The sequence below is a fragment of the Mus caroli genome, chromosome 10 (genome assembly GCF_900094665.2).
Source record: "Mus caroli chromosome 10, CAROLI_EIJ_v1.1, whole genome shotgun sequence".
Lineage (NCBI taxonomy): Eukaryota > Metazoa > Chordata > Mammalia > Rodentia > Muridae > Mus > Mus caroli.
This window is the reverse complement of record NC_034579.1, coordinates 41,124,711-41,144,466: the sequence shown is the minus strand read 5'-3', so window position 1 is coordinate 41,144,466 and position 19,756 is coordinate 41,124,711. Positions and strand designations below refer to the sequence as shown.

The 19,756-nt window shown below is 38.5% G+C and overlaps 1 protein-coding gene across 4 annotated transcripts in view; it reads right to left on the bottom strand.

Annotated features, from left to right (window-relative positions):
- The window catches only part of Hace1 (HECT domain and ankyrin repeat containing E3 ubiquitin protein ligase 1), a 125,627-nt gene that overhangs the window by 68,747 nt on the left and 37,124 nt on the right, over positions 1-19,756 (bottom strand). For 3 of the 4 annotated variants that reach the window (XM_021175364.2, XM_029482603.1, XM_029482604.1), the window contains exons 6-7: positions 18,821-18,952; positions 2,456-2,538 (exon numbers count right to left, since the gene is read on the bottom strand). In XM_021175364.2, the coding sequence (XP_021031023.1) occupies positions 2,456-2,538; positions 18,821-18,952 (215 nt within the window). The remainder of the gene's footprint in view (positions 1-2,455; positions 2,539-18,820; positions 18,953-19,756) is intronic. The other variant, XM_029482605.1, reaches the window with a different exon arrangement.

The window sequence follows — 19,756 nt, the reverse complement described above, 5'->3', positions numbered from 1 at the left end:
AAAATGATAAAAGCTACACCCACGCTTTTCAAATACATGGCTTGGGCTGAGCCCATATACCTAGATTCTATCTAACTATCCCTAGGCCTAGGCCTGGAAGATCCTAGCCCCAATATAATCCAATCTTCTACAAGCCCAGACCAGCTTCAGAATTTAGCCCCCATCAGCTAATCGAGGCCTAGAATGTTTCTGCTTCCAAGACTAACTGCTGAATAAACTCACACTTTCTAGCTCTTTCTAAACTCTGGCTGGTTAGGTCAACTCAGTTGTTCTGGTTCAAACTCCTCCCAAAGCTGACTAACTCAAACTGACTTCTCTGAGCCTTTCTCCAGATACTAAACTGCTGTGAACTGAACTGAGCTGAGCACAAGTGAACTGAATTGAATGGATGAACTTGCTATCCCTCACTATTCTTCAAGTAGCCTCTCTTTCCTGTCTGTCCTCATGAGAGTTGGATGTATCCTATCTCTGACTCATTCTGTCAAATCTTTCTCTGATGTCACTTTGTCTGCCCCTCAATTAGTCATTATTGTTTGGGATCAATGGTGTGTGCTAAGGGTATGTCTGTATTCCAGCCACAGGGATTAAAGGTGTGTGGCATGTCTACATTCCAGCTGAACTGTAAATTTGGGTGTGATCCTTTGCCAGAGCAACCATGCATGCTGCTGGAGTGTAAAATTCTTATACATTTATCCACCAATCACTTAAATCATAAGAGTAAGATTATACTGAACTCAGATATGAACTAGAAGACTAAAACTCAAAAAGCTGTAGTATGTAAAAACTCCTTAACTCTAACAGCTTAACTAAGTTTTATAACTCACATAGTTTAAATGAAAAATATCATATCAACATGGGTTATATTTACATACTTAGGTGCACACACACACACACACACACACACGTGCGTGTGTGTGTGTGTGTGTGTGTGTGTGTGTGTGTGTGTAATGACAATTAAAGAAGAAGAGGCCAAGAATTTTGAGAGAGGACAGTGGTGTTGCATAGGAGGGGATAGAATGATGTGATTATAAATTTTAAAAATAATAAATTATAGAGAGATAGACAGACACACCCACACACCCACACAACTACAGAGTTTTGTAAACTGCCTCAAGTAAAGGTTTTAAGAAGGTCGGAGAGGAAGCTCACTAGTTAAAAGTATGCTCTACTCTTGCAGAGGACCTGAGTTCAGGTTCCAGAATGGTAGGTAAGTGACAATTACCTCTAACTCCAGCAACAGGGCATTTGACATCTGACACTCTCTCCTGGCCTCCACAGGCACCTATCATTATGTACACATACTTCCAAAAGACACACCTACACATAATTAACACTGAAACTTTTTTAAATTAATAGATGGGCTAAGTCAGTTTGATCAAGGTAGTATCAGAGGCATCAATAACAACCAAAACAGGAAAAAGACACATCTTTCTGCTGAAGATAAGTCTCTAGTAAAATGATATAAAAGAGGTCTGAAGAGACTGCTCAGTGCCTAAGAGTGCTTGCTGCTCTTGTAAAGAATGCAGGTTCAATTCACAGCATCCAGATGGCAGCTAACAAATACCTGTGACTCCAGGTCCAGAAAATCAGACACACTCTTCTGAGCTCCACAGGTACCAGGTATGCATATGATGCACATACATACAACACACACACACACAGAAAATCAAAATAAGTAATTTTTAAATGATATAAAAGAACAGGATAAGTTCCTAGAATCTCTTAAAATTTTAAATGAAAGAATATAACTGACATACAATCAGTCATCCATACCTATGGGTTCCATATGGATGGAAAATGCAGTTAGGTGTACAATTGTTGTATCTATACCGAGTATGTATAACTTTTTCTCTTATGATTTCTGGAACAATATGGTACAACAACTATCTACATAGCATTTATATTAGATGCAAGCAATGGTTAAGCTATATAGGAAGATGTTTAACAATTGCATATAAAAAGTTATATAAAGAAAAGACTTGGCTCTGAACCAACACACACACAACAGTTTCCCTAGGTACTTAATAAACTATAGAACTAACTGAATTACTGCTTTGTCCTAAAACTGAAGTAGTCAAGTAAATAAAAACAGCTCCACTGATGAAAACACTGCCAATTAAATGAAATGCTAAGTACTATTGTCTATCTTATAATCCCAGCATTTAGGAGGCTGAAGGAGGAGGACCTAAAGTTTGATGCCAGCCAATGAGCTACAGTGTACATTCTAAGCAACCCTGGGCTACAGAGTAAGATCTTATCTCAAGTGACAATAATATTAATAGAAAATGCTTTCCTGCAATTAAGTAACAGAAAGGTACTTATCATGCTACATAAAAGCAAAGTATTTGAGGAAAACAGAGCTTTAAAAAACATACACAAGTCTTTATGTGTGAAAATATAGGTGAAATATAACATTCTTTAATGGAAGCATATCTGAAAATACAAAGTTTGGTACCTGCAAGCAAAGTACAGTGGCGTGGCTCCTGATACATTCGGCCTGTTAATATCAGCACCGCTGTCTAGCAAGCACTGCACTGTCTGGGGAAAAAGTTAAAACAGTAAAGCCAGAAAAGGCAAACAAAAGATACAGTTATTAGAACTTCAATCCACATAAAAAGAATTCTCCCCACAATTAAGCGTTAAAAAGAAAATGGTGTGCAGGTTCATGATGTTATGACAGTGAGTATGTCCAACTCCATAGAAAGCTCTCTGACTGACCACTCAGGTACACTGTGACCTCTGGGCAACTGTCCGTGTAATAGGAAGTGCCTTGGAGAGCCCTCCATCATAGGGCAGTCATAGTCATGACTACTCAAGACATGAAATGTGGCTAATGAAACCAAGACAATTATTTAAAGTTGCATAGCTACAAAAAGCTAGCAAACTAGACACTATTACTTTTAGGTACCAAAATTTTAAAACTAAAGCTTCTTACCTCTTGAAATATAAAAATTAGACCCAGAGCTGTACTTCTCCCAAAGCCAGACTGGAAATGTTGAAGTACAACTTGTTAAAAGCTAAGACAACCTTTTCCAATCAACAAAGTCCACGCTGGCTCACAGTCTCTGAATCTCAACCATATATACCCTATCCCCTGTAGTCATCTGACTCATATCAAAAGTGCATTCACACAAAATCTTAAAAATACATGTTTGAGTTTCAGGATAGAACAAAGTCCATCGGAAAAACCTCAAAAATAATGTTTTCTAGTTTTATTCCTATTGTCCTCATTTGAGGAGGAGGAGGAGGAGAAGAAGAAGAGGAAGAAGAAGAAGGAGGAGGAGGAGGAGGTGGTGGTGGTATATAAAGACATTAAAAAAATAACAGCTTCAAGATTAAATTGTTTTAGTAGTACTTCTGGATCAACTGTACATACTGATGTACTAAACCTTAGTCAATAACAAGATCACAGTGCATACCCACACAAAGAGAGAGAACAAAGAGTCTAGGAGCATAAAAAGTCAGTTAAGTTCGCCACAGGGAGCATTTGACAATGCCAGGAGATATTTTGATTTTCATTACTACAAAAGAGAGGATGGTTAGCTATTGAGCAAAGATCAGGAATATAGAAATTCTATCATGTGCAGGACAGCACTCCCACTACCCCCACTCCCCCAAAAAATGAGTCCAAAATATAGACAGTTCCACTACTGTCCTTGGTGTACAGCTAAGCCAGGCAGTAATTCATCCTACATACTATGTTACCCAGTTGGTGCTCCTCACTATCTCATTACTAAATGAGTGAACAGACAATATTTAAGATACAACTAAAGCAAACCTCTAAGACAGAGAAGAAAATCAAATCAAAACAAAATTCTGAGTAATATAGAAAATAAAGGAGCCATACAAAAAAATTTAGAAAAGTATCTGGGCAGGGTGGGACCTGCCTACAACCTCAACTCCCAGGGGGCTAATACAATATTCCAAGGATAAGGACAGCCTGGGCTACAAAGCAAGTTGGAGGTCAGCCAGAACTACATAACAAAACCTTGTCTCAAAAAGACAGGATGGAGGGAGAAAGGCGACAAGGAAGAAGGACAGAGGACATCTTTAAAAAGGGAGAAAGGGGTATTTTAACCATGAAACAGGGGTAGAAACGTGAGGAGAAAAATATTTAGAAAATGAGAAAATTTAGAATTTTATAATAAAAATAATAATCCAACTAACATTTGGAAAGATATTTGGGACCTCAATAAGACAGAAATAGCAAACAGAAAATAAGATGAGAATATCAGTGAATCAATACAGAGAGACTCACTGCAGAAATTGAGAGCAGACAGGCATGGCATCACACAGACATCAGGAGCTAATCCCCAGAACTGAGCAGCACAGAGAGCCAGATCTGCACAACTCATCAAGCACCCAGTCTGAGTACATTTAAGGAACGTCAACAAAGCAATATCCATGTGAAGGTTTTTAGGAGGAAGTATGTAAGATCTCAGACACGTCCTGAAATCAGACAAACAGTAAACTTCATAAATGTAACAGTAGAACCTAAACCATGTTTAAAGCCTTCAAGTTTTTTTAATTATTTCCAAGTAATAAATCTCTAGTTACTCATGCTACTACTCAAATATTCTATCAAAATGCACTAATAATTTTTAATATCTGAAATATCCTGTGTCAAAAGTAAAAATAGGGGAACCTTTGCTCCTCCCCCAAAAGAATGAATTAAAACAAAAAAGAGATAATATAGAAACCAAAATATAAAAAATTAAATACAAAAGACATTACAAATTATCCAGATTGAGGGAAAGAAAAACAGAATTGGCAGACTATCTAACCAACTGTCTCTGTAGACAAGAACGTTGCAATGCTATGGGAACGTATGAAGAAAACTGCTGACCACACAAATAAAACTGAAAAAAACAAAAAAACAAAACAAAACAAAAAAAAGCGGGCTCACCAAGTGGCTCAGCCCTGACAGCCCACGCTCAATGTCCAGGGCCTACTGGTACAGGAGATAACTGACTCCACAAACTTCTCTTCGGTTTCCACATGTACATGGTGGTACACCCACACACCCACAACACACCACACAACACACCACACAAAGACCAAAAGCAAAACCAAAAATCAAAATCAAAACACCTCAGAGGAAGTCAAAGACCTCAGAGGAAGTCAATTACTAATTTCAAGAGTGTTCACTGCCCAAGCCAATGAGTCTCCTTTATCAAACATTCCCCTCAGGGTTCAGAGAGAACAGATAGAAAGGCTGACTCAGCAGAGAGGGAGGCCACCAAGGAAACAGCGTCTTCCACACACAACAGTACTGATGCACACAAAAACTCACGAGCCTATGGCAGCACTACATGGGGCCTACACAGGTTCAAGGCATTTGGGGCCCTAGCAATAAGATGGGAAAGTACACACAGCTTCCTCCCCTAACCTAGAAGCTATCTCCCATTTACAACTGCGTGCAAGAAAAAAATCAGTTTTCTCCAAAGCCTCTCACTGAGGATAGTAACATACTTGAGGCCAGGCCCCACGTCAGCCAGTGAAAGACGGCCAACACAGAATGAACTCCTGGTACTTTTGTAGACTTGTAGTATCACGCTGTTTTGTTTGGGATTTTTTGTTTGTTTTGTTTTGTTGTCTTACTGGGCTTTTGCTTCTATGTGACAGTTTCTAATTTTGTGTTTTTATGGATTGTGCGTGCGTGTGTGTCTGTGTGTGTGTGTGTGTGTGCGTGAGTGTGCTTCTTCAGTTTTTATTGTTTTTCAAATTTTTTTTATTCTGCTTTGTTTGCACGTTTGTTTTCTTAAAAGAAAGAAAAAGAGAGCCAGGTGTGGTGGCGCACGCCTTTAATCCCAGCACTTGGGAGGCAGAGGCAGGCGGATTTCTGAGTTTGAGGCCAGCCTGGTCTACAGAGCGAGTTCCAGGACAGCCAGGACTACACAGAGAAACCCTGTTTCAAAAACCCAAAAGTATAAAAAAAATTTAAAACTTTAAAAAAAGATTTAAAAAATAAAGAAAGGAAAAGAAAGACTATGGAGAAGTGGGAAGGACTGGGAGGGACTGGGAAAGGGTTAACTATGATCATACTATATTGCATGAAAAACCTTTTCCAATAAAGAATATATTTTTTTAAAAAAATGCTTACAAGTTGACTCATCATTAAAAAAAAAGAATTTACCTAACTATGTATAAATATTACCTAAAGAAAATGTATAAATCCATAAAGAAATACACAAGTGTCAAAGACTGAAAAACAGCCATAGCGACTTACTATTTGAAGATATCCACCAAAGAAAAGTCTAAAACTTGATCATTACCACTTCAGGTATCTTGGTTTAAAAGAAAGGTTTAAAAGGCTGTCATATATTGCTGCCTGAATTTACTAATAATAAATCCAATTTTGAATTTTAAAAAGCTCAGTTGTTGCTTTCTTTTTTTTTTTTTTTTAAAGCAGAGATTAAGGAAAACTTAGAAATAATGCTTGATAACAGGAGAGAAACATACTGTTTGGGTGGAGTTGGTTGTTTTATAGCTTTAGGTGTGTGCTTAGTATATACAAGGCCCTAGGTTCAAACCCCAGCAGTGAAAATGAAAGATTATAGAAACCTATGGTATCTCCTATCCAATTCCCAGGGAGACAGCTCAGTGGGTAAAAGTGCTTGCTGTGAAAGCAAGAAGACATGAGTTCAAATCCCCAGCACTCACATAAAGGCAGGCATGGCAACATATGCAGGAAGGAACCCAAGGATGAAGTGGCCAGCCAGCTTAGCTGAACTGATTGATGAGCATCAAACTCGATGAAAGGCACTCTGCCTCACAGAAGTTCAAAGGAGAAAGAAATGACAACCCAGCATCCTCCTCTGGCCTCCACATGAGCATGGATGAGTAGGACTAAGAATGAGTATTTGGGTCCCTGTTTTAAAAAAAAAAAAAAAAAAGGTATATATGTGCATTTTAATCCTGGTTTCACCTTTCAGATTTCTGTCCCCAAAACTTAGCTGCATCTGGCCTCAGAGCAGGAGTGAGATGGGCACTGCTATTAGTCTGCTGCTATTGGTGTCTACAGGTATGACAGAACTTATACACAATGAACTTAATCTTCCACAAGATCCAGGAGTGGTAAAAGCATGTACATTGAAAACACATTTTCAGGGCCAGAGACATGGTTCAGTGGTTAAGATCACTGGCTGCTTTTTTCCAGAGTCCCGGTACCTACATGGCAGCTCAGAACCATCTCTAAGTTCAGTCCTGGAGACAATGATATGCACCAGGCATGCATACGGTATAGACATATATGCAGGCAAAATCGCATACAGAAAGAAAAGGTTCACATGCAACTCAGACCTAACAATATAAAAGCTAAAGTATTAAAATTTACTACTTACACACACATATACACACACACTATATAATGTATATACTATAGCTAAAACTACGAGATGGTATAATGATATGAATAACCTTAACATGTACCCAGATGCTGTGCTGATAAGCACATATCAATAAATTTAATGACTCCACTTCTGTACACAGGATTTTGAATTCCAAAATGGTCAAGTAATTTATACTCCAGCACACAACAAACAGATATTAAAAACCTAAGTCCATGATCAAAATAAGTATGCTTTTCTCTATAAAGCAGAAATTCCAATTTTTATGAATCCACATTACTCCATAGTTTTATCTTAAGAATTATAGGATATTCTATTTACTTTTAAATGTCAACTTGCCACAAGTTAGAATGAGGTGGGAAGAGACTTGTCTGTGGAAGTATCTGTAGTGGATGGACTGTCAAACTGATGTAGGAGGACTCACCCTGAACACTGACGGCTCCAGCTCACAGGCTGGGCCCTGGCTGGCTGACAAGCTGCGCTGGTCACTTCGCTCTGCTCCTGCACATGGCTCTAGCTCCTGCTGCTAAGGCCTCCCTGAGGCAATGAGTATAACCTGGACTTGTAAGCTGAATGAACCACTTGTTCCCTTCGGGTGCTTTTTGTCAGGATGTCTTATTAAAGGAGAAAGCACAAGCGGGACAGTGGTGGCACACACCTTTAATCCCAGCACTCGGGAGGCAGAGGCAGACGGATTTCTGAGTTTGAGGCCAGCCTGGTCTACAAAGTGAGATCCAGGACTGCACAGAGAAACCCTGTCTCGAAAAACCAAAAAATAAAAATAAGTAAATAAATAAACAAGAGAAAGTACTGATGTCCTAATCCTTACCAGAATCTATAAAGCAGTCAACTAGTGCTTAAATCGTAGCTTGTTTTGTTTTTAAATAATGCCATTTTGAAAAGCATTCCACTTTTTACAGTGCTTCTCTATTTTCAGTTATACTGCAGAGCTTTCAGGATAACACTCACTTAACCACAGACTAAATATTCCTTAAGTAAGAAAGTGCTCAGACTAACTTCAAGGAAATCATAGCAACAAAGTATGACCTACAGTATGAATTGTCAATGTTCTCACATATCTTGCAGACATTGAAATTCTCTTTCTTATGTAAGTGCCCTCTGCTTGCATGGCCTGACAAATGCTGATAAAACAGACTTGATTAAGAGAGTGGCAACAAATGGTTCTAGCATTTTCCTTTCCATCCAGGTAGGTCCTTTTTCCTGTTTTAACACAAGATGGTTCAGTGGCTAAGAACTTTTACTGCTGCTTCACGTTCACTTCACAGCACCCACACCAGGCAGCTTACAACCATAAATCTTTTTTCTTTTTAAGATCCTCAATCTTTGCAACTATTATGGAATTTTAAGGTTTCACATGTAGGTAAATGTTGCCTGCAGAAGAATAGGGGGAAACTACTTGCTCTAATGGGAATGGAAACAATGTATTGCTAAGAATCTCAATATAAAAATATTCCTTTTGTAATTATATTAAACTGCATTAAAGTGACTGAAAAGTGCATACCTTTAATCCCAGCACTGGGAGGCAGAGGCAGGTGGATTTCTGTGAGTTTAAGGCCAGCCTGGTCTACAAAGCAAGTTCCAGAACAACCTTGGCTACACAGAGAAACCAGAAAAGTCATCAACCGCGAAATTTTCAATTGCATGCTGGTATACCTTTATGAAAGCTCTAAAACAGGAAGGGAAATGACAGTTAGAACTCATTCCACTGTTGATTCCACAGTCATGGAAAAGCAGCAAGAAAGGCAGGCAACTGCAGTCACAGCTCCTAAGGGAACTACAGAGTGCTCAAGACAACAGAGGCAACACAAGGCTCCCCCATCACCTTCCAATTCGGAGCCCTGATGGGAAGCGAGCCTTCCTCAAGCCTTTGACTCAAGCCCTTGCCATGCCTTCAATACACAAGCCCAAGGCTTTCCCAGATGATCCAAAGCAACAATAAAAGTTCCACTAGTAAAGCAGAGGCCTATCTGCAACAAAAAACTGTTTTCTTGCTTAAAAACAAGACTCTTATGATCTAGAAGTGAAACATCATGGAAAATAAAACCTACATCAAATTACCCTGAAGAATTTGCTGCCCAGCCTTTCCAACACAAGTTTCAAGATGGTATGCAGTCTTAGAAATACTAAAATTTAACAAATGTTTCCAACAATGTAAAGGTGCTAGTATGCACCTAATGGATGAAGCTCAGGGGGGAGAACACATTCTCTGAGCACGTACTTAATTAATCAGTACATCAAGGGTCTTGAAGCAATACAACCTAAAGATGTTTCAGTCATACCAATAAGGCACAACATAATTAAGAATAATTTTTGATTCAATTTTCTGAAGTCCTAAGTTTTCTCAATCCATAAGATTTTTAAGCAGACAAACAAATCAGAATTATTTGTAGAAATTGAGCTACTAATATACACACACTCCACTTAAAGATACAAAGGGAGAAACTGACAAATATTCACAAATGCAACAAAAACAGTGGACAAATGCCACTCATTGAAGTTCCATCTTAAACAATCAAACTCTTGCTCACAGCATATTCACTGAATTTAGGGAATCATGAAAAATTTGGCAACAATAAAATTTCTGAATGTGCACTCACTGACTGAATATTAAACTCAAAACCAACTGTGTAGTGACTGAGCTGCTCCTGGAAGCACGGGCACTTGCATCACACACCCTGCAGGCTTGGTTCAGAACACGCCATGCACTACACGAGCCATCGCTCCACCTCACACAGAACTCTAGCTCAGACTCAAGACAACTAAGTTATGAACTACTGAAGTGTTTTTGTTGAACATACAAATTTCTCTGCTCTTTAGAAATGACAGTTTCATTATGAAAAACAAAGATTTAATATTTTAATATTATCTTATAACCATTCCTCAGCATGGCCGTATCAAGTTAGTGTTTTTTGGATTATACTGATTTTCAAATTTGATTTTTGAGTTGCTGCTGACATGAATATATACACATATGTGTGTGTGTGTGTATATATATATATATATATATATATATGTATGTGTGTGTGTATATATATATATGTGTGTGTGTGTGTATATATGTGTATATATATATATACATATACATATGAATGAGTTGGAGAGATGGCTCTGTGACTGTGATCACTACCTGTTCTACCAGATGTCCCAAGTTTGAACCTCAGCACTCACTTAGCAGTTTACAACTATCTATAAACAGGATCTGGCACTCTCTTCTGACTTCTCCAGGACTAGGTACACATGTACACAAACATGCATGCAGGCAAAACACTCACACATAAAAAATTAAAATTAAAAAAAAGGAATGTCTTTTCGAGGCTTAACTTTTAAAAGAAAAAGTTAAGTTTGACCTGGGATGAATTTTGAAGCAGCCCAAAACATAGTTCTGTCACGTGTATTATTTATTTATGCGAGCAGCATTCTCAACATTGGTTATAATACAAAATACGTTGATCAATATTGAAAACTATTTTATGTAATGATATCCCAGAGGTTATATAAAACTTTCTCAGACTTTTGAAAAGACGTTGTAAATAGAACTTAACAAACCCTGCTAGGGATTAGAGAGATGGCTCAGTGGATAAAGTTCTTGCTAAACAAGTTGTAATTCCCTAAAACCCAAATAAAAGTGCATAGCAGCTACCTGAATCTCAGCAGTCAGCAGTTAGATGTGGGACTCCCGAGGCAAAGTGGCCAACTAGACAGCTAGACTGGCATCATCAGCAGGTCCAGATTCAACAGAAGACCCTGCCTCATGAATAGTGATTAAGGAAGAGTACCTAACCACAACTTCAGGCATGCAGGCACACAAGCACACACGCGTACACCGGTGTGCACACACACACACACATACACACATACAAATACATACCCCTCAAAAAAAAATAGTGAAGCCACAGTATAAACTATTTTAAATACCAGAGATACAAGAAAAAAAAAAAAAGGACACAACGCCATCTTTTGAGACAGGTTCTCACTATGCAACCCAGACTGGCCTCAAACTCCAGATCCTCCTGCCTCTACATCCTGCACACTGGAATTAAAGCTGTGTGTCACCACGCCCAGCTAAAACCCTTGTCATGAGTTTACATTACATCAAGGAAAGAGAGACTAAGATATAAAACAAACAAATAACACATAGCACGATAAGTGCTGATCAGTTTTACCTAGAAAATAAATCAGAATTCTCTTTCATTTATTTTAGAGTGCCTTGCCCTGAAATTCGACATGCAAGGACCTTCATGAAAACTGTCTGTATTGAGCTATAAGCCATAAAAGGTCTAAAACATGTAGCTGCAATTTGCAACGATGATCATAATTTCTCATTTTCACACTACACAGCTTCTTGTTTACTTGTTTAAAAACCTAAGTTCAGAGCCAGGTGGTAGTGGCACATGCCTTTAGTCCAGCACTTGGGAGGCCAAGGGAAGAGGATCTCTGAGTTCGAGGTCTGAGCTCAAGGTCAGCCTGACCTACAGTAAGCTCCAGGACAGCCAGAGCTACATGTCTCAAAAAATAAAAAATAATAATAAGTTCAGCAGCTCACAATAAAATATAGACAAGTAAAAACATATCAACATAAATATCTAATGATTACCTATACATCTTTAAAATATAGATTTCATCCATGTACACAATGAATTTTGATCATCATAATCTGCACTCTCCTGCCATAATCCCCTCCAACATCACATCTTCTTTTTTCTTTTTCTTTTTTAAATATAACCACTGAGTCTAACTATATGTACATGGGTATGGGGGTACCCATACATTTTAAAGTTAATTTAACAAATATAACTTTAAAAACTGTACTAAACTGAAGTCATTTTTGTGTGTCAAAATTACAACAGCAAGTAAGCTCTTTAAAACGTTGGGATATTCAGGGACAGAGAGATGGCTCAGTGGATAACTTCCTGGACATGCATCCTGATAACCCGAGTTCAATTACTAGAACTCATGTTCTCATGCACACACATACACACCTCACATTCTCATGCACACACATACACAACTCATGTCCTCATGCACACACATACATACCAACTTTGTTTTTAAAATCAAAATTTTGCTGGGTGGATGGTGTATGCATGTATCCCAGAAATCAGAAGTTCAAGGCCAGCCGAGACCACATAGGGATTTCCAGAACATGAGAAGACCCAAAGTAAAAAAAGGAAAAAACACCAATTCTGCTAGAAGTCCTGAATTCCTACAAACATAGATTCCCTTCTCTTTATAGAAATATTTTCACATGGTAAGAGATCCTTAAAAACAAACAAACACAAAGAAAACAAAACAACCAAAAAAAAAAAAAAAAAAAAACCCAACAACACATTTTTAACAGATTCCATAACCTTCCAAGAACCCTTAGTAGAACACTAACATGTAATCTCAGCTAACTGAAAGTGGTAATGAGACCACCTGTACCCAATATACAGCCAAAGTACAATTCACAGAAATCCAAAAGAGCTCTGCTTTATCACTGCCAACTCTCAGAATGACAATGATTAGATTGTAAAACAGTAAAGCTGTGCACAAACAGCCAAGCTATACTATCATTTACAAAAAGTGAATAAAACCACCTTAAAAGCATCCTCCTATTTTTATTTTTCAAGACAAGGTTTCTCTGTGTAGCCCTAGCAGTCCTGGAACTCACTCTGTAGACTAGGCTGGCCCTGAACTCAAGAGATCTGACTGCCGTTAAGGCCTAGAGAAGTGTTGCATGTCTAGCTAACCTTCGTCTGCTGTTACTGCTATTACTAGGAAACTTTCTCATGCCTGAGTTGATTGCATATTCTGTTATGTTCTGTGCTTTGGTGTTCTTTGAAACCAATCACAAGAGGTCAGTTAGAACTGCTTTGTATAGTTAGCCATGAAAAGCTTGGACCTGAACCAACCACCCAGCAGCACTTCCTGCGCTGCAAATGAGCTTTTATGGGGTTTGCTTTTAGAAGCTGGTTGTGGGATGGACCCCAGCTGAAGAAAGACACTTGCACCAATATAAGAAGCCATCTGGAATAAGACTTCCATTTTGAGTAGGTGTCAGGTAGAGTTTTAAGTTCCCAAGACCTCCCTGGGAATTGGCATACTATTTGGCAAAAAGGTCATGTACGTGGGTAACTGACATCCTAGTTGGCAACTTAAGACATGAACGTTAAACAAATCCTATCCTGGTAGACAAGACATGAATGTTAGGCAAAGCAAGTGCCTTGCCACAGTTGGATACCCAAACCAATGTGAATAGGATAAATATACCACAAAAACATGTTTGTTGCAGGATTTTCCCTGTCCAATTACATTAGTGTAACGGAGGCCTGTGATTGGACAGAGAAAAGGGAGGTGGAGCTAAGAGTTGCAGAGACAGGGAGCATCTCAGGGTAGGAGGGAAAGGAAGATGGCAGCGGATATGAACCCACATGGCATTTACCAGCCACAAATAGTTGTGGTATTATAAGGTTAGATTAATTGGGATAAAGCTTTTTATCATTATCAATTGGTTCTGAAATTACTGTACTGGCTTCTTGTAAATTGTGATATTATTGATACATAAATCTGATTGGTTAATTAAGCTTTAAGAGTCTTGATTTTGCATTTTGCATTACACTATGTTTAAGTATGGCCCCCTCATAGACTCATGTGTTTGGACAAGTCTATGAGGGCCAGGGAGTGGAATGTAACGGTTTGTATATTCTTGGACCAGGGAGTGACACCATTTGGAGTTGTAGCTTTGTTGGAATAGGTGTGACCTGGTTGGAGTAGGTGTGTCACTGTGGGTGTGGGCTTAATACTCTCAGCCTAGGTAGTCTTCCACTAGCAGCCTTTGGATGAAGACAGAACTCTCAGCTCTGCCTGTGCCATGCCTGCCTGGATACTGCCATGCTCTCACCTTGATGACTGAACCTCTGAGCCTGTAAGCCGGCCCCAATTAAATGTTGTTCTTTATAAGAAAAAAGAAAAGAGTCCTGATTTTACTGAGTTACTACTGGGTATTGTGATATGCTACCACGAGGTTGGTGGTTCTATTCAGTTTCTGGAATAGGAAATCATCAGTGAAAACCAGCCAATGCCGGCACTAGCTGGTTCGATTTTTAATATTTCACACAATGCATGTTCCTAAGGAAGTCCCCTATTCCTAGATCCTGACTGGTAGAATAACTTGGCACAGATGTTTGTCAATTTCAGGCTTTAAAGCTCTGCAGGATTTTGGCTCGTGGTCACAGTCAATCCCTGAGTCTGGTCTGTCGCCTCATCAGTCAGTCCTGGGGCAAATACTAAATAAACTATCCCTGTCTGACTGAGATACGTGAGGTTTGTGGGGTGACTCTTGGACCCCCAACAACTGCCTCTGCCTCCCAAGGGCTGAGATTAAAGGTGTGAGCCACCACCACCCAGAAGAAGCATCCTTTTTTATTAGATAGTTCAAATGATGAATTACAACGAAGAAAAGCAATTTATATGTAAAGAAAGATTGCCAGCTTCATTCTGAATGATGAGTTCTGTACAAGCCTACCCTCTTAAACCTCTGGACTCTGGCCTGTTATGTGGCAGCCTACAAGAATCATTACTAGTCACTATGGTGTTAAGAAAACAAGAATCATTACTAGTCACTATGGTGTTAGGAAAACAAGAATCAGGAGGCATTTTTATCATCTGTTCACATTTTCCAGAAGCACTGGAATAAATAAAATCACTCTGAACATAAAAATATCTTCTGAAATATCTGCCTGTTTACCTGTATGCCTCAAGGCACAATTGGATTAATGTTTTACAATTATGTGGGTAACTAGAGGAAAGCTTGAAGTGGGCTTAAGATACCAAGAGAACAAACAGAAGTGGCCATTGTTCCCAGCAAGTCTGTAAGCGTAACAGTACAGCAGCAGCAACACACAGTGTTTTTAAGATTTAATATAAATCTACCCAAACAAGTGTTCAACTGCAGTTTTATAATGCTTGGGAAGCTTCACATATTAAGTTGTACAAGTTTAGGGATTAAAAATTACTCTTTTAAAAGAAGAACTAATTATGAAATAAGTTACAGCTTGGAGTTTAACTCTCAATGTATTCTAACATGTATATTCAGACTGACAGTTCATGAGTTTTCTGAATCCAAGTTCATCCAACCTATCATTTATGGCACTTCTGCACATTTATAAATCTTAAAGATAACAAGAAAAAAGTACCAAAAAGTAAGTTCAGTTCTTGGCCAAAAAAAATCTCAGTAACTTCTGTTTGTGTGTGGACAAGGATCTATTATTTCTAACAATAAAGTTAAAAAGCAAACAACAAAAGTCAAAATACACTGCCTCCAAGCACTTTCTTCTAGTCAGATAAAGAAACTTCACTACATACCCTCAGGAAAGCAGCAGCTATGTAGGTAACCATAACAAAGTATATCCAATTTCTTTTTTTGCCACCTTGGAGCTAAGAACCAAATCCAAGGCTTTGTGCCTGACCACTGAGCCAACTCAACTTCAGCCCAAATTCTTAATCATGAAAGAAAGGGATCTATTTTCCAATTCTTTTATCTTCTAGAATAGTAGTATGAATCTGAAAAAGTATTTCTTGTCAAAAAGGCAAGAATATATATTTATTTGTAAATTCTACAAAGCTTTTGAGTTCTTGGGCATTCGTTCAAAATCTTTTCATAAACTCCTGAGATTTACTCTAAAATAAAGTTACAGCAAATTTCAGTGGCTTTCTTTAAATTATGACTTTGGTGTCTTTAATTTGAAATAACTGATAAGATTTTTAAAGAGATTTTTACCACAGTTTCTTTATCCCTTAAAGTTTTATATTTTGTTCTATAAAATACAAATACATCAGCCATGTGCAGTGTGGCACAGGCCTCTAATCCCAGTGCTGATGAGGCAGAGGCAACTGGACCTCTGTGTGTTCAAGGCCAGCGTGGTCTACAAAGCAAGTTCCAGGATAGCCACCAAGGTTTTCTTATTAAACCTTGTTTTATACTAGCTTCAAACAGCCAAAGTTAGCTTCTGTGATTACTTCCAATTGTAACGTGCAGTTCCTGTACAAATTTAAAAACTGTAAGTATTAGCAAGTAACATTCCATGTATCATTTTCCTATCTCTTGGGAGCTATCAGTAACTCATTTTCTACTATGCAGTAAGTTCCTGTAGACCCTAGCTCACTGTGACTGGGCATACAGCTCAAGCAATGAGCACTACATGTATAAGGCCTTCCATTTGAGCTTTGGTGTCACAAAGGAAGGGGAGAAAGCTGAGTCACTCAAATTAAGACACTTCATTTTATTCATATATACTATTTTGAAAATCCAATAATATTGATGAAAGAATGAAAGAAATGATAAACTAGTAAGAAGAAATACTACTTGAAAATGCTTGGGCCAGGTGGTGGTGGTATACAACTTTAGCTAGCCCCAGCATGCAGGAGGCAGAGGCAGGCGATTTCTGAGTCAGAGGCCAGCTTGGTCTATGGAGTGAATTCCAGGATGGCCAGGGCTATACAGAGAAAAACAAGAACTAAAAAAGGAAATGCCTAGATCTCTTTAAGATGATAAAAACAAACAAAAAGTCTTCAGAGGAATGGAGGTATTCAGGAAACATTTCAAGAAAGAGAAAAGGTCTTACATCCCTTTCTTCCCCCAGCCCTTACAAAACACAAATTAACCTGGGCCTCACCATCTTAAAGAAGGCCAGTATACTATGAAAAACAAATGGTTGAGGTGGCACAGCTTGCAATCCATGCTCTTGGGAAGCAGGGACAGGCAGATCACTTGGGCTGAAAAGCCAGCCAGTCTCATCTATTCAATGAATTTCAGGCCAATGAAAGAAAAGAATATAGAGGATGGTAGCTTAAGGAGTAACACTCAAGGCTGTGCGGGCTTATGTAGATACATGCGAGAGAGAGAGAGAGAGAGAGAGAGAGAGAGAGAGAGAGAGAGAGAGAGANAGAGAGAGAGAGAGAGAGAGAGAGAGAGAGAGATCTAAATCCCAAGAGAGAGAGAGAGAGAGAGAGAGAGAGAGATCTAAATCCCAATACTGCCTTACAAAATAGATGAGACTGAGAGTTTACCACTGTGTAAACTGAACATGTGGTCACACCTGTAATTCCACCACTCAAGAGACAAAGGTAATTACTGTAAATTCAAGATCAGCCTCATCTACAGAGGGAGCTTCCTATCAGCCAGAGCCACAGAGTGAGTCCCTGTCTCCAAAAATAAAATAAATAAAAGTATGTACCTATATGCACATGGACAAATAAGCACTTTTTTGTTACTGATAATGACTTTTGTTTTCAGCTCATTTTGGTATTGTTATGGTTACTTAGCAAATGAAGACATTATATTCTATCACCAAGATTAAATGTGAAAGAAAAACCAACAAAAACAGAATAGGAAATACAGTAAATCAGAAAGGCAATCTAAGACCTTATGCTCTCCATCTTTATACAAAGCAGCAATCTCCTAATGAAAAGCTATCACCACGTTAACTGTCTACATGACAGTGACAGGAAAGTAATATCTCAGGACAAAGGCAGGGTTACAGAAATCTAACAAACTACTGACAACTTTGGTTCCTTTATAAGCCAAATAATGTTGTATGACTAGGATTTTGTTTTAATCTCAGGTGTGAGATAAAAGGCTGCTTCACAGCAGTGAATAAGACTTGCCTCATGAATTAGGTCACTAACAGAAGTGTGATTTTTGCCAGCTGCAGATAGTTAAATTCTAGGGACTCTGGAGAGTGCCTATGAAGGCTGATATCCTGCAGCTCCTGCTTGCTGCTGTCACAGTTTGACAAAAGAAGGAAGTTGGAGATATCATGAAGACAAAGACTGGACTTGCCCCAATGAACCGAACTCTCCTAATCAGCAGGAAGTAGTCTATTTTGTTGGCTGACAGAGACCTACAAGTCCTTTCCGTCTAGCCTTCTTTCTCTCCTACCTAGTGTTGAGGGTTAGGATTAGGGTGGAATAAGGATGGAAGGAAAGTAGAAAAATAAGAACCAAAAAAAAAAAAAAAGCAAAAGAAATGTGCCAAAAGAAAGTTACTTCCATCATGTGGAGGAAAAAATATGATAATCCAACTGAAAACATTAAAAAGCAGTATAGATATTCACCTTACACACTAATTGCATAACTGATACTAAATAAAATGTTGTGATACTTGTTAAAACTGATATTAAACATAATTGCTTAAAATACATGTAAAGACTAATTTTAAAATGTAGTAATTTATTTAAACTAGAATCAGAAATAACATCAAAATTATAACTATTTTGAACAAAGGCAAAAGCACTATTTACTATTCCCTCTGCCCAGATAGAATGCTCATCACAAGTCCATACAAAATAGAAAACAGTATTTCACTATAATGCAGCATTTTCCCAAGTATGGAAAATAAAAGTCTTATCATGAATTCAAACACTTTTAAAACAATACATGCACTCCCTTAACGTCTTCATGGAGGACTTTACCGTTTTGTGCCCGTTCTGGCAGGCTACGTGTAGCGCTGTCTGCCCCATGGCATCCTCCACATCCACATCCGTGACGTGTTGCACGAGGTCATGGAGGAGCTCTGTCCTCCCATTCACAGCCAGCCAGTGTATCTGCAAAGCCATTGTGTTATGAGAATTTGTGCAAGGCAGTTGCATTCAAAGTCAGCATATCTTCATATGCTGTGCTATTTCTCTACTGAGCACAACATTGAAACTAAAAATACTGTAATAGCTTTCCCCTGCTTTTTGTTGGCTACACCACCATATATTATAAAATCAACAATCAAAGGACTCACTACAGTAAGTATCCCCGGCTTAGGTCACCAGATGACTCTGCTTCTTAGAAGGCACTGGCCTCTAACAGCTTATTGCTAGAGAAAATAGGTTAGTATTCTTCCTTTCCCAGAAAGAAGTGTATATATAAATAAAACAACACAGTTATAGTAGTTATAAATAGCAATATACCCTACACTGATAATAAAAAATTTAACCAGTTTTAAAAGAAATATAAAAACCTATACCATTAAAAGATAATATTAGAAATTTCCAAGTAGGAACAAACAAGGAAGCTGGATGGAACAAACCTGTAATCCTAGCACTTGGTAAGTAGGAGCAGGCAGATCAGGAATTCAAGACCAATCTTAGCTACACAGTACATGTGCATCTAGCCTAAATGACAAGAATCCCAGTGTCAGGAACACACCTTACATCCCAGCACTGGAATGGCAGAGGCAGAGGCCAGCCTGTTCTACACAACAAGTTCTAAGACAGCCAGGGCTATACAGAGAAAGCATGTCTCAAATTGCTTCTCTGTTGCAATAATAAAATAACTACCTAAAGCAACTTGAAATGGAAAGGGTTTATTTGGCTTTCAGTTCCACATCACAGTCCATCTCTCAAGGAAGTCAGGAACTC